The 13,647-nt window shown below is 37.2% G+C and overlaps 1 protein-coding gene across 3 annotated transcripts in view; it reads left to right on the forward strand.

Annotated features, from left to right (window-relative positions):
- RPTOR (regulatory associated protein of MTOR complex 1) overlaps positions 1 to 13,647 on the forward strand; it is a 409,502-nt gene that overhangs the window by 167,818 nt on the left and 228,037 nt on the right. For all 3 annotated transcript variants that reach the window (XM_026667263.2, XM_026667262.2, XM_087955978.1), the window contains one exon: positions 5,414 to 5,589. In XM_026667263.2, coding sequence (XP_026523048.1) covers positions 5,414 to 5,589 — 176 coding nt within the window. The remainder of the gene's footprint in view (positions 1 to 5,413; positions 5,590 to 13,647) is intronic.

A 13,647-nucleotide genomic window follows, 5' to 3' on the forward strand; every position in this document is an offset into this window, starting at 1 on the left:
GGAGTCATAAGCATAGAAAAAAGCATTTTCCAATCATACAGTAACATAACTGTATTAGCTGTAACCAAAGAATCAAGTATTCCCCTAGTGAAAGGAGAATGTAATCCATAAGTTGTAACTGCATCTTTTATATTTTTCAAAACTTTAAACTCAATGTTACTATGAACATTGCCTCCTGCTGCTCCAGGGATGATAGTCATAGGATAAGCAGAAGGATCTTCTGTTTCTAAAGGCAGAGGTGATGACAGAAGATTAGTTATAATACCTCCCACAGGTTTCATCGTAGAAGGATCAGAAAGAGAAGAAGGAGCAGAAGGAGGAGGGAAAGAAATGTCAGGATATGGAGGTGGTAAGGAAGAAATTGTATCAAGATGAGCCGCAAGAGGCTTAATAGTTTTTGAATGAGAAGAAGGGGAATCAGAGGAAACAGGAGAAAAAGAATTTTCAGGAAGACTAGAAGGAGGATAAACAATTGTTATAGCAGCCATTATTGCTCTCCAAGAAATGAATATGTCCATGGGAGCTCTGGGAATTTCATGTAGATATTTCCCTAATTTTTCCCATAAAGAATGGCTGAGAGTTCCAGCAGATGGATAGGCTGGACAGTGCGCCTCAATGTAAATTATAAATTTATTTAAAGATTTTTCGAAATAGGGTACACAGTGGTACCATTGATTTTCTGAAAGGAATTAGCCTTCTTCACTAAATTATAAAGTTCGTCCCTGTGCCCTGACGAAACTTTGGAAAGTGAGAGCCCATTACTTACGTCATCTGAAACCTATGCCAGGTGCGAAAAATGGGAGTGAAGGCGATGCACCCCTAGACAGAAGTCACACCATGGAACCAGAAAATCGAAGAGATCCCGGACGAATCGAGGGATCCCGGACGAGCCCCCAGCTGTTGCGTCGAGCGACCGGTCTGTTGTTTCGATCTTCTGGCTTGATTGCTGAATTCCCTTCAGGAAGCGATTTGACAGGACCCTCTCAAGGGTGGAACTTGGCGTAGCCCTCGCAAGGGCGAAATTTAGCAGGACCCTAGAAAGGGTAAGGTTAGGCAGGACTCTCGAAGAGTGAGTGCCAAGCACAAAGAAAGAAAACACGAAACAAAAGAATTTCTTCAGGTGAGGCAGCACATCGCCTGGGGCAGATGGAATTGTCCCGGCTGCGCCTGAGACAGATGGGATTGTTCAGGCAGCCCCGATTGCTTTGCGCTGTCCCCTTTTATTGTACTGAATCAAAGAGGGGGTGAGAGGGATTGCAGGAAGACAAAGAAGTTACAAAGTTAATCATTGAAACCAGGCTACGTGATACAAGTAACGAACTTTGTGACTGATAAACATGTTTTTACTGAATACACATCTTTTATCTGACACAGACTTCTGAAGTTAATCCTGTCAGCTTCTTTCCTGTCAGCTCAGTGGATTTTGACCTGAGAGGTATACGTGCTGGGCAAGATTTGTCCTATGGAAAAATACTAAGGCAGAATAGCCACACACTAGAACATGGACTGTCCAGATTGTTGAGTTTATTGAAATGGTTGATTCTGTACCATCAGAAAATCTTTCCTTCTATCAAAAACAGCATTGAGGCAGATAACTAATTCTGAATGTTTCTTAATAATTCCTTATGTACAGAGCATAGTTTAAGGAAAAAAGGGAAATGGCTCAGAATTATTTCCCCTTATAGTGAGCAACTAACTTGAATTGATATTAAGGTAGTGTATCTGAGAATAGTCTTAAAAAGAATAGTCATGAATTCTTACTGATCCCTTCCTTATCCCTAATATGTAACTGAGCAAATTTAAAAACTAAATAGTTGTAGTTATATTATTATTGGATTTTGGAATCTTCTCCCTAATATATAATTAAGTAAATTTAAAAACTCAAATGTAAGGGTTGTCGTGTATTATTATTGGCTTTTGGAAGTTTGTATTGATGCCAAAAGAATAATAATATAATAGGTTATTGCAATATTTGTGGCATAGAAAGAATCTCTTGTTATAACAAAAGTATGTGATTTTGGTTACTAGAATAGCATATAGTTGCGACGGAATTTATTGCCCAATGTATTTAAATTCTCAGGACTCATGAAAACCAGAATTGAAAAAATACCCACTCTTGTTTGATTCAAGAGTCAAATAATGCTAAAATAAAACAATGTGGCATATTTACATCATCTGCAGGATGCAAATTAGCTTACAATATGGGACGAGCTTTAATTATGTCCATAGTTTTATGAATTTTTCTTGAAAAATAAAATATTTATATCTATGTATATTGAATAAGCTGTTCTTGTTTCAGATTAGTACTGGTCGTAGTCTGCCTTTTGTATCAGTATTACTAATTTCAACTTGATAAGAATAATTATGCTGGAAAAATAATTGCACACCTTGAAATGTTATTTACATTTTACATTTCTGAGGAATAAATATATAGATAATGTTCTACTGACCCGTTTATTTATCATCTCCCTAATAAAGTTTGTCCATTGTTCTATTATTTGGGTATCACATTAAAGTTATATATTAATGGAAATCAGACTACCAAATTATGTTCTTTATTGGTCATTTGGGTTATACCTGCTATATTACATAAATATTTCTCTGTATCGTTCTCTGTTTTTGCCCAAAGCAAATAAAGAAATGTGCAATTATCATTCTTATCAAGTTGAAATTAGTAATACTGATACAAAAGGCAGACTACGACCAGTACTAATCTGAAACAACAGTTAATCTGACCAACCTTCATTAGTTTCTAATATTGTACACCCTTCTCTGCTTGCATCTTTCAAAATTTTATATTGTGTAATAGATGCCTTGTTAAATAGTATTTCTGGTAAAAAAAAATTGACATAACAAACTGATTACATTGTGGTGTGCAACCTCTCTTGAAATACTTCCAGCATTGCCAAAATAGATAGTTGTTTCAGGTTTGAAAGAGGTTGTTTCAAATTTGGAATTTGAACTTTGAATACTTTGCACACTGTTATTACAATCTTCAGGTGCTTTTAGGATAGGGTATTTCTCATTTGATGCTTCATAAGTGAAATACTTTACTGTTGCTGTTTTGGCACAGATTTGCACCCATAACTTGTAGTGAGGGTATCATTAAAAACCATGAAAGCCTCTTGGGAGCAGATTCAATAGATTGGCTTGTCTTGATTTATCTTGCAGAGATGAAATTATATTGCTTGTAACAATTGAATGACCTGCAATGGTCAGAAATTTAACTTTTCACATGCTAGTTGCCATTACTAGTCCTAAATTCAATCTTGGTAGTCATATGTCCCCTGAGGAAAACACTTACAGTGCATGGATGTACAGAAGTAAGTAAATAGAACTTAATTGAAGTTCAGTAGGTTTTACTGTCAGATACAATTGCATTCCAAAGTTGAGACATCTTTGGACAAATTTTCTATTTTAATTAATCCTTAAGTGGGGGGGAAATCCCCAAAGCAAGAATAAAGCCTCTAAAGATATTATTTCTGCTGTAGAAGATATCACGAATTACTGCATGAAAGGATGTCTAAATTTCTGCATGTGCCATGTTATTATTTTAAAATGGATTCTATAGTTCAGCGGCCCCCAACCTTTTGGGCACCAGGAACCGGTTCCGTAGAGAGATATTTTCTTCTGGATCAGTGGGGACGTGGTTTCATGTGCCTTCTGCATCCCACGAATAGGGCTTCGCTTGTTTGCGCAGCCTGATTTGTGGGCGGTCCATGGACCAGGGTTTGGGAACCTTGCTATAGATAACTGCATATAAATAGAAAGTATATATTCAGATTTGCAGAAAGATATTTAATATTGAATCATATAGAATTTTGTCATGTTCAATTGATGGAAGGATTATTGAAGGATATAATTTGACCATGGGTGCCTAAAGTTTTGCATGCAGCTGTAACTTTGTTAAGTAAATAAGTAGTTTATCGAATAATTCTCCAGACCATTTCAAGTATACTATAATTGACAACAATATACATTTGTACCTTGGTACTCATTAATTGGTACCAGGAGGCACAATGAGTACCAAACAATTTTTTCCCATAAGGAATAATGTAGTGAGTCACAAGGTAGCTGACACTGACAAGTTCTAGCTCGTGCATTGAGTACCAAATAAATGGTGAGGGACAAAATGTTTGCATCAAAATGGATTGAGTACTAATTTTGATGAGGTTCAAAGGTAACATTGTACATAATATGTTTATGACTTAAAATGACAGTTTATTATTAAAATCTAAAACTAATAAATTACAGATATAATTTAAATCTAAAATCTAAACAATAATAATATTAACATAGCAACACAATATTAACTCCATAAACATTTAAATGGTTAATGGAGTGGGGTAGGACAACACCTTGCCACAGTTTAGGGAATACAAGTATTACATATTGTAATTTGTCATGTCAGGCAGAATCTACTATTTCTTTCCCCCTTAGCCTTTCTGCCTTAATTGCAAAGATAGCAACTCACTGTGTCACAAATTGATTGTTACCTTGTAGAATGAAATTCAATTTATTTTCAGCATTCCAGTTCTTCATGTCATTAAGGAATGGAGATTAATAATGATCCCTATATTTAACATACAACCAGGATTACATAATGTGACAAATTCTCTATTTCACCTGCCCTTCACATAAAGTCTGTCCTGGGATAACTTAGAATTTTCCTTGTTGCATCAATATAATTGTGTTTAAGATTGTCCTTCCTTCCTTCCTTCCTTCCTTCCTTCCTTCCTTCCTTCCTTCCTTCCTTCCTTCCTTCCTTCCTTCCTTCCTTCCTTCCTTCCTTCCTTCCTTCCTTCCTTCCTTCCTCCCTCCCTCCCTCCCTCCCTCCCCTCCCCCCGTAATTTATAATAAATCATCTAAATATAAATGAATCCTAACTTCTGTAGCCAGTTAGCATCTCTTGTCTCTATAGTCAGGCTTTGGAAGCTATATTCAAATCTCTGTGAGCTATAGCAGATGTTTTTGCTTGCAGTCAGAATTTCAAAATTAGAAATCCTGACAAAAAGGAGTAACTTATTTTAAAGAGAAATGCTATTGATCAGACATAGATGCTGAACTGTTGGGTTCCAATACTTTAGTTTGCTAAACTCTTGCAAATGATATAATTTTTCCTAATAATGTTCAGCAAATCATTATGTATAGTGATGATACAATATTGAAAGATTACATTGAGATTTAAGACAAAACAGATCAAACATGGGTAATAATAAATAAAAGAACTCCAGGACGTTCTGGATGAATAGTTACATATAATGTTGAACAATTGATTTATAAGTCTGAGTGTGTATCAACATGGTCGAGGAATATCATTGATGTCTTGTAAATTATATATTTTATTATTTTTTACATATTGCTAGCTTATCATTAGGAGTTTTAACTGCTGGCTTTTCTATCTCCTGTGAAGGTGGCTGCAATTAATCCCAACCATCCACTTGCTCAGATGCCCTTGCCTCCTTCAATGAAAAATTGCATTCAACTAGCAGCATGTGAAGCTACTGAGTTGCTACCAATGATCCCTGACTTACCAGCTGACCTGTTCACGTCCTGCCTTACCACACCAATCAAGATAGCGCTTAGATGGTAAGTGACTCGCTTGCCATCTGGGTGTGTAATGCACGATTTCTGAGGCTTGCTTATGGGTCTGACAATGATGTTGATTCAGAAGCTTCAGTTGCCCTGATATTTCTCTGTAGATCTTAAATTAGAAGAATTTGATATCATCACCTGGGAGGCTGTCTCTAAGTTTACTGTGTCCTTCTTGGCTTTTTTATACTTCTGTTTATTACATTTGTTTTGTATCTGGATGTTTGGGTTTGCTCAGATTAAAGGATTTAGTGTGCTGGAAATTAAAATAGGCTGCCTTTTCACAAATCAGAAGTACCATATGGTGCAGCACAATGTTATATGAGCACACTACATTTTTCAGATATGCTCTAGTGCCTGTCCTCAAGATCTTTTACCTGCGCCTGCTCTGTACATTTCAGTGAAAAGCTTAATTGGTTCGGATTGAGATAATTGGTCTGTGGATCCATATGTTACAGAAATGTTTTGAATGAGCTAGTTAAGTAATAGAAGTAGTATATTGAAAAAATTAAGCTGCTTTTTAAAAAAGGAATTTGAAGTTATAGGGTTATCTGTTAAGGAAAAGAGAAATAAAAACTTCTCTGCTTTCTGCTTAACAACACACCTGTCTTGGGGTTAGGACAACATCCGGGACTGCCTGGGTTGCTGTCTCTAAGCAATGTGGTCATGTGGTATCATGCTTTATAACTACTGTGGGTATTGACAGCAATCCTGATCCCAATTGCAATCACAGCTCGAGAGTATATTTGTTTATATATTTATTTTGGAAAATTATCCAAAGCTACATATTTGTGTGTAAGCAAAAGTATTTGAACCTTTCCTTTCAGTAATGCAGGAAGCAATAACTACAACTAAATATTTCCAATAACTGATGATAAATCTTGCACATTGATTTGGAAGAATTTTAGTCCATTCCTCCTGATAGAACAACTTCAGCTCAGGAATGTTGGTGGGCTTCCTCTCACAAACTCCCTGTTCAAGCCCTTCCACAACATTTGTATAAGATCGAAGTCAGGATTTTGACTTGGCCATTCCAAGTCAATAAACTTTCTTCTGTTTTAACTATTCTTTGGTTGTAAGACTTTGTATTTTGGATCAGTGCAGGCATGGGATTGGTTCTGTCGCTCTGTGTCGCGTGCGCATGCACAAGTCGCACAAGTCGCGTGAGTGCAATTTATGACCTGCTGAGCTGCCCAGACAGCTGAGCAGCGCTGCGTACAAGTGTGCAGAGGTTGGGCTTTTCCAACCACTGCGCCAGTTCCTGCTTTTTCAACCGCAGCTGTGTCGTGCAAAGCAGCTGCGGTTGAAAAAGCAGGAAATAAAGATCAGGTAAGAGTCTGGGCAGGCAGGTGGCCCAAAACAGCAGCAGACATAGAACCGGTTCTATGTATGCTCTATGTCTGCTGCTCTTCAGAACTACCGGTTCTACAGAGGTGGACAGAACGGGTAGAATCCCACTGCTAGATCAGTGTCTTGCTGTATAACCCTCTTTCTCTTGACCTTCAGTTCATAGACAGTGCCTTGACATTTTCTTATAGAATTTGCTGGTAGAATTCAAAATTCATAGTTCCATCAATGATACTACCATAATACTGCCACTGCCATGTTTCATAGATGGGTTAAGGTTCTCAATGTTAGAATGCAGTGTCTTTGCCTTTCATCACACACAACGCTTAACATTCAATCCAGAATATTCTATTTTGATCTCACCTGTCATTCTTCTAATAGCCTTCTGTTTTATCCATGTGGTCCTTTGCAGACTGTATGGGCAGCAGTGTTCTTTTTGGAGAGTTGCAGCTTTCTCCTTGCAGCTGCAACTGCCACGCACACCATTGTTGTTCAGTGTACTTTTGATGGTGATTTCTTGAACATTGATATTCCCCCATGCAAGAGAGGTCTTTAGTTTCTTACATGTTACCCTGGGTGTTATGTTGATTGGTCATCCACTCCTGGGGCGGATAACAATGTGTCGAATTGTCTCCATTTGTAGACATCTCCCTGACAGTGGACTGCTAGAGTCCAAACTCTTTGAAAATAATTTTGTAACCTTTTTTCAGGTGAACATCTGCTTGTTGGAGGTTTTCAGAAATCTCCTTTGTTTTTTGAGCTCATACCTATGATATGACTTTGATACTGAATAGCCAGAATTCTGTTCTTTAAAGAAAGCATACTCCCACCTGATTTTTATCCCATTGATGGATAAACCTGACTCTAATGAATCCCATTCAAATTAATTGGTAATCCCAGAGGTTCACATCCTTTTTGTACACACAAATATGCCAGTTTTGGATTATTTACCTCAATCAATAAATGAGCATATATAATGCTTTTGATTCACTTGTTTAATTGGATTCTCTATCTAGTTTTAGGACATAAGGACAGATCAAATTTTAGATTATATTTATGCAGAAATACTGAAAATTCAAAAGGGTTCACAAACTTTTAAATACCACTGTATATTATAGTGTATAGTGTATATACCACTGTATATTATAGTATACTGAAAGCAAATGTTCAACATACAGCCATTTAAGTTTTCTGTGTTATTAAAATCAGACTGATTATTTTGGGGTGGATTTACTAGCTTAAGTAAGAATTTGAAGGTTAGGGAAACAGTTTGCTATTTGTGATTTTATAAGTGTTGAGGTCTTGTCCCAAGAAAAGTCAGATCGCAAAATACTTGTTCAGTTGAATTTGCATAAAAGATTATTGATATAAAATGTGCTATTTCACCTTCAGTATTGGCAAGATAATTATAAATGGGATTCTGACTCTTCATAAGTTATTGAGTCATTTCTAAAGTGTGAAAGTGTTGCCTACATATTCCATTGTATATAAACTCAAGCTAGAGGTTTCACACTTTTTGTACCTCTTGTCTCTTTCTTTCCAAGTCATGGTATCACAAGAATAGTATGATTTCTTTCTGAATCCAATTTTCCTTCTGACTTCAGAGAATTTTCCATAAATGTTACTCAACATACTAACCTCAGTTATTCAAACCATAATCAGAATGGAAATGATGATGGATCTTGATAATTGTCATGAGCCATCAGAAAACCAATAATGCCATGTCTCCGCTGAATTGTTGACTTATTGCTTTCTTTTACTTAACCATTTTCAACCAAGATGTGAGCCTTGGTCCTATTTTTACTATAACCTTGGCAGTTTGATGCTTAACCTTAGTAGTTTTTTCCTATTTTAAAAATTACATGTACATAAAATTGAGAACAATAAAAATAAGTTTGTGTTTTGTCGTATGTCTGATAAATATGCAATTCCAAGTAAAACCTTTTAAATTATATTAAGTGCAGAAACATTTTTTTTGCTTGGGAAAAGGTTGGGTTAAATTATATGCCTTTCAAATAAAAAAAAAAGATGGATACAAATGAATTTATCCCACCCTGCCCTATTCCTATTGCATTCAGTTTCCCTTTCCCTGGGCATGGGTTGCTGACTGGGCATGGCTTGTATGCAAATATTATAAATATTTATGTAAATATTGATTTTTTTATTAAAAAAAGAGCAACTTTTACCCAAAATCAGACAAAGCAGGCAGGCAGATTGAGTTGCTCAATCACACATTCATTCAGAGATCTATCTTTCTGCAATCAGCTACCTGAGTCTGTCACATAAAATGTGCTTGCAAGCAAACTCACAAAATTAACTCATAACACACTACAGATGTAAATATTGATTTTTTTTAATTAAAAAAGAGCAACTTTTACCCAAAATCAGGCATGGCAGGCAGGCAGAATTGCTCACAAAATCACAGATTCACTTAGAGATCTGTGTTTCTGCCATCTGGTACCTGAGTCTGCACTGAATAATAGAAGCTTCAGGCTCAGCTCTGCTTTTAGATTATTTAGAAAGCAAGAAATCTGACGATTTCCTGCTTTCTAACTAATCTAAATCTCCTGGCACAGCAGAACAGCTGATGGTCGTGGGGGGGAGGAAAAACAGCAACTTAGCAGGCAAGTTTGATGGCGCACATGCCAGATAAGGAGTGAGTGGGTGGGGCCAGCCAGTGGTGCGATTTACCGGTTCTCCAGCAGGTAGAACCCCACCCCTGGTAAGAGTGCGTTTTGCATGCGTGTGTGTAGACTATTTCCAAAAAACCTCAGCTGTGCTGCCCGGACAGCTGACAAGCGCTGCATGAGGATGCACAATGTTTGAAATCCTCTTCTTTCCTGCTTTTTCAACCTCAGCTGTGCCATGCAGAGGTTGAAAAAGCAGGAAATAAAGGACAGCCAAGAGCCCAGGCGGGCGTCTGGGCCAAACAGAGCAGCAGACACCAAACTGGTTTGGTGTCTGCTGCTCTTTAGAGCTACCGGTTCTATAGAACTGGGCTGAACCGGTAGCATCCCACCGCTGAACACACTTCAACATGACCCTAAACATCCCTTATACCAGAGGTGGTATTCAGCAGGTTCTGACCAGTTTTGGAGAACTGGTAGCGGAAATTATTATTATTATTTTTTGAAACAAATTTTATTAATTTTAAAGACAAACAAACCATCGTTATCCATTAAGTACACAAACCTCTCCATTATTAATTTTACAAGTCAGATAGAATACTATTTTATACAACATAATTCTATTTTTCACCATTTCAATATAACCATATAGATATCTCTCAACAAATTTCTCATTATTTCTTTTTTCTTATTCAATTTCATTAATTATTATTAATTTTCTATATTTATCCAGTTTATAACCATCATCTTCATTCCTCTCTGTCTTGTTTAACATTATTCTCATCCAACATTCCCCCGAGGTTTTATTAATTCTCAAAGAAAACATAGACACACAAAACACAAAAATATAAAACTTCTTTTAAGAAAGTAGTTTGGCCCCAGATTACCTCTCTTTGTATGGACTTCAATTAAATTCGTGCTCATCTTATATGCCATTACCTATCTTATTTACCATTCTATATCTTCCATATAACTTCTCCCCACTTTTCACTCTTCTTATTTCTATTTTATTTAATTCATTTTAATTTAATTCATTATATTTATATTTTTGTCCATTCTTTCCAAATTATCCATTTATCTCATTCCCTACAGCAAGTAAAGAAAAATTTTTTTCCCTGAAATCCCTGATCAAGTTATGATGCCTTTCTATCCTCCCCCTAAATTAATATTTAAAATAACACCTAATACCCAATCTGATTCTGCTTAGTACATTCAACCTACTAGTCTCTAAAGAAAAAAAATAGTAAGTCCACAATAATTAATATAATTAAATAATAAATCTAAATTTTAAATCTTATAGCCTTCCAATTGTCTATTTCAAGAAACAAATGCTACAATAATGAGTTTATAATAAAATCAAAACAACAGTAAATTAGTCTTTTCAATTAAACTCAATATTTTAAACATTCCTTTTAATCTTTTGTTAAATTTTAAAATCTATCATTACTAAACATTTCAGATTCTTATAACATTCTAATTTTCTATTTCTAATACAAATACTACCATACCATCTTATGTACCTTGCAGAATCTTCTTTTTTTAAAGAAATTATACATTACCCTTTATCCCTAAAAAAAATTCCTTTTTTCCCATCTTGTTTTATACCTTTGTGGCTTTTCCCTCCCTTTTCCCTTCCTTTCTTATCCCACCTAACCTTTTTACCTCCAACTTCCCTTCTCTGTTGTATTCCTTTCTCCTTTTGCTCAGTAACATTAACATTGAATTGGTTTTGCATCTTATTTTTTCCTTTCTTAAGTATTTTTTTAGATCTTAAGTCCTTCATTTTCCTTCCTTTCTTTCTCCTTTCTCTCTTAACTAAATTTTTAAATTCATTGAAGATGGCGTCTTCTTCTTCTTCTCCTTCTTCTCCTTCCATTTCCTCCATCTGTTGTTGTATTTGATAATTAACAAATGCCATTTCTAGAGGGAGAAAGGCTTTTTTCACAGCGTCCTTTCTTTCTTCATATTCTCTAAGTTCATCAGCAGATAAAGCCATTCTTTATTCTTCTTCTTAAAGCAACCAAAGTGTTTCAAAAATTAGAGCAATTCCCCAAAATTCAAGAGGGAGTCAATCAGTCCAAACAAAACACAAAGTTCTCACTTTCTCTTCCTGGTAAGGTATCAAAGGGAAAAGAAAAAACCTCCAATCTGTATTTTAAAACCTTGTTGCAATTAATTTCTGGTCTCAAGATCTTCAAGGCATCTCCTCCAACAAAATCTTAATATATATATTTTGTCCTCTTCCTTCCCACTTATAACAAGAAGCCAAGTCTTTACCTTTTATAAAAAAAAAAAAAAAACAGGTTTCTCAATGGCCATTTGTTGATTCCATAAGGAAGGAGAGTAAACTTTCCCTTTTAGGACTCAGTTTTGCCGCTTGAGATCCTCCTCTGGAAACAAAGTATTTTTCAGAAAACCATCGTTCTCAGGATTAAACGCCTCTTAAAGTCCTGGGTCAGCCACAAAAACTTTCTCTTTACCACTTTCTCCTCTCTTCCTCCTGCTCAGTCTTACCCAGCTGCCGCTTCTTTGAGGCGGCCATTACAGACTGCTGCTCGACTGTCTTGGGAAAGCGGGGTTTTGCCGGCTGGGAAGGGGGTCTGCAACACCCCCAAACCCCTCACCAGCTCCTCCTTATCTTCGGCTGCTTCTTCGTAGCAACCTTAGCCTCCAGATCTATAGATCGGAGGCACCAAAACGGCTAGCGCGGCAGGGATCGCGCAGGATCGCAAATCCCTGCCGCTAGCGAAGCCGACAAACCGGAAGTTCCTGGTAGCGGAAATTTTGAGTAGTTCAGAGAACCGGCAAATACCACCTCTGACTGGCCCCGCCCCCATCTCTTCTTTGCCTCCCAAGTCCCAGCTGATCGGCTGGGTCTTCTTTGGTTGCACAGGAGAACAGAGCTGGAAAGCTTAGTGCGGTGGGGAGGGAATGGAGATTTTGCAGTAACCTTCCCCCAGGAATGGGGAAGGAATGGGGATTTTTCAATGTCCTTCCCCTGCCACGTGCACCAAGCCATGCCCACCAAGCCACACCATGCGCACCAAGCCATGCCCACAGAACCGATAGTCAAAAATTTTGAATCCCACCACTGCCTTATACCTATTAAATATACACACAGGCACCCACATTCCTGTCTTACTTTCAACATTGAACCATTTCCTAATGTTACGCCCCTGGTGGAGTCTGACTCTGAGGAAGAGGAGGAACAACCAACAGGGAGTGGGAGTGTGGCTCCAGAGGTGGTGGAGTAGGCTGGGGAAGGGCAGAGGCCGTCTGAGCAGTCAGAGGAGGATCCAGGCCTATCCCCTATCCATCCTAGGTCACGTAGGGAGGAGAGGATCAGGGAAAAGCAAGGTCTACGCAAGAGGAGATTACCATGATCCTCCTCGTGGCTTGCAGGTGGGAGCTATGTATATAAGTTTGCAATTGCGCAGTTAGAATTGCTGAAGTCAATTAGTGTTTACCTTGAAAGAGGCTTATCTTTGCCGGTGTTCTTCCCGTGGACTTTTCTTGGTTATTTTCCTGGAGTTTATAATTAGTTATCTTGGCTTGCTTCGGAACTCTCATCAATGCGATTTGTTTTGGTTTTCTTTGTGCCTCATTATTTACTTTTCTGACTTTAAACTGTGCCTAATAAAACAGTGAAGTTAAGTTGAAGGCTTTACCAGACTTTAATATATGTTTTAGGTTTTGAGAGACTACGGGTCATCACACCTAAGTATTTGTTCTCATGTAATATTTATTTCTAATATATACCTTTCTTACATTCAGCAGCCAACTTTCATTTCTATATTCAAGTGTGTTAACTTTAAACTTTCTCTAAATCAACAATGTTTCCTACACGTTCCTTTTCTATATTCATTTCTCTGTGACCTGCTGAAGAGCAAATCTGTTTTGCATGTCTAGATTCAAGGCATTCTTAAAGTTCATGTACATTTAATCAGAATTCTGGCAAGCAGGGATGTTTAACAGAGCAGTCCCACTGTTGTTTTTGGCGTTGATTCTTCTCATTTCCCCCTCTTGTATCAGGAAACAATGCAGCATTCTACCAACTCCCAAGTAGAGATATACAAGTGCA

The sequence above is a fragment of the Notechis scutatus genome, chromosome 2, assembly GCF_049901735.1.
Source record: "Notechis scutatus isolate UNSWTSFEM ecotype Mainland chromosome 2, rNotScu1.2, whole genome shotgun sequence".
In the NCBI taxonomy this organism is placed as follows: domain Eukaryota; kingdom Metazoa; phylum Chordata; class Lepidosauria; order Squamata; family Elapidae; genus Notechis; species Notechis scutatus.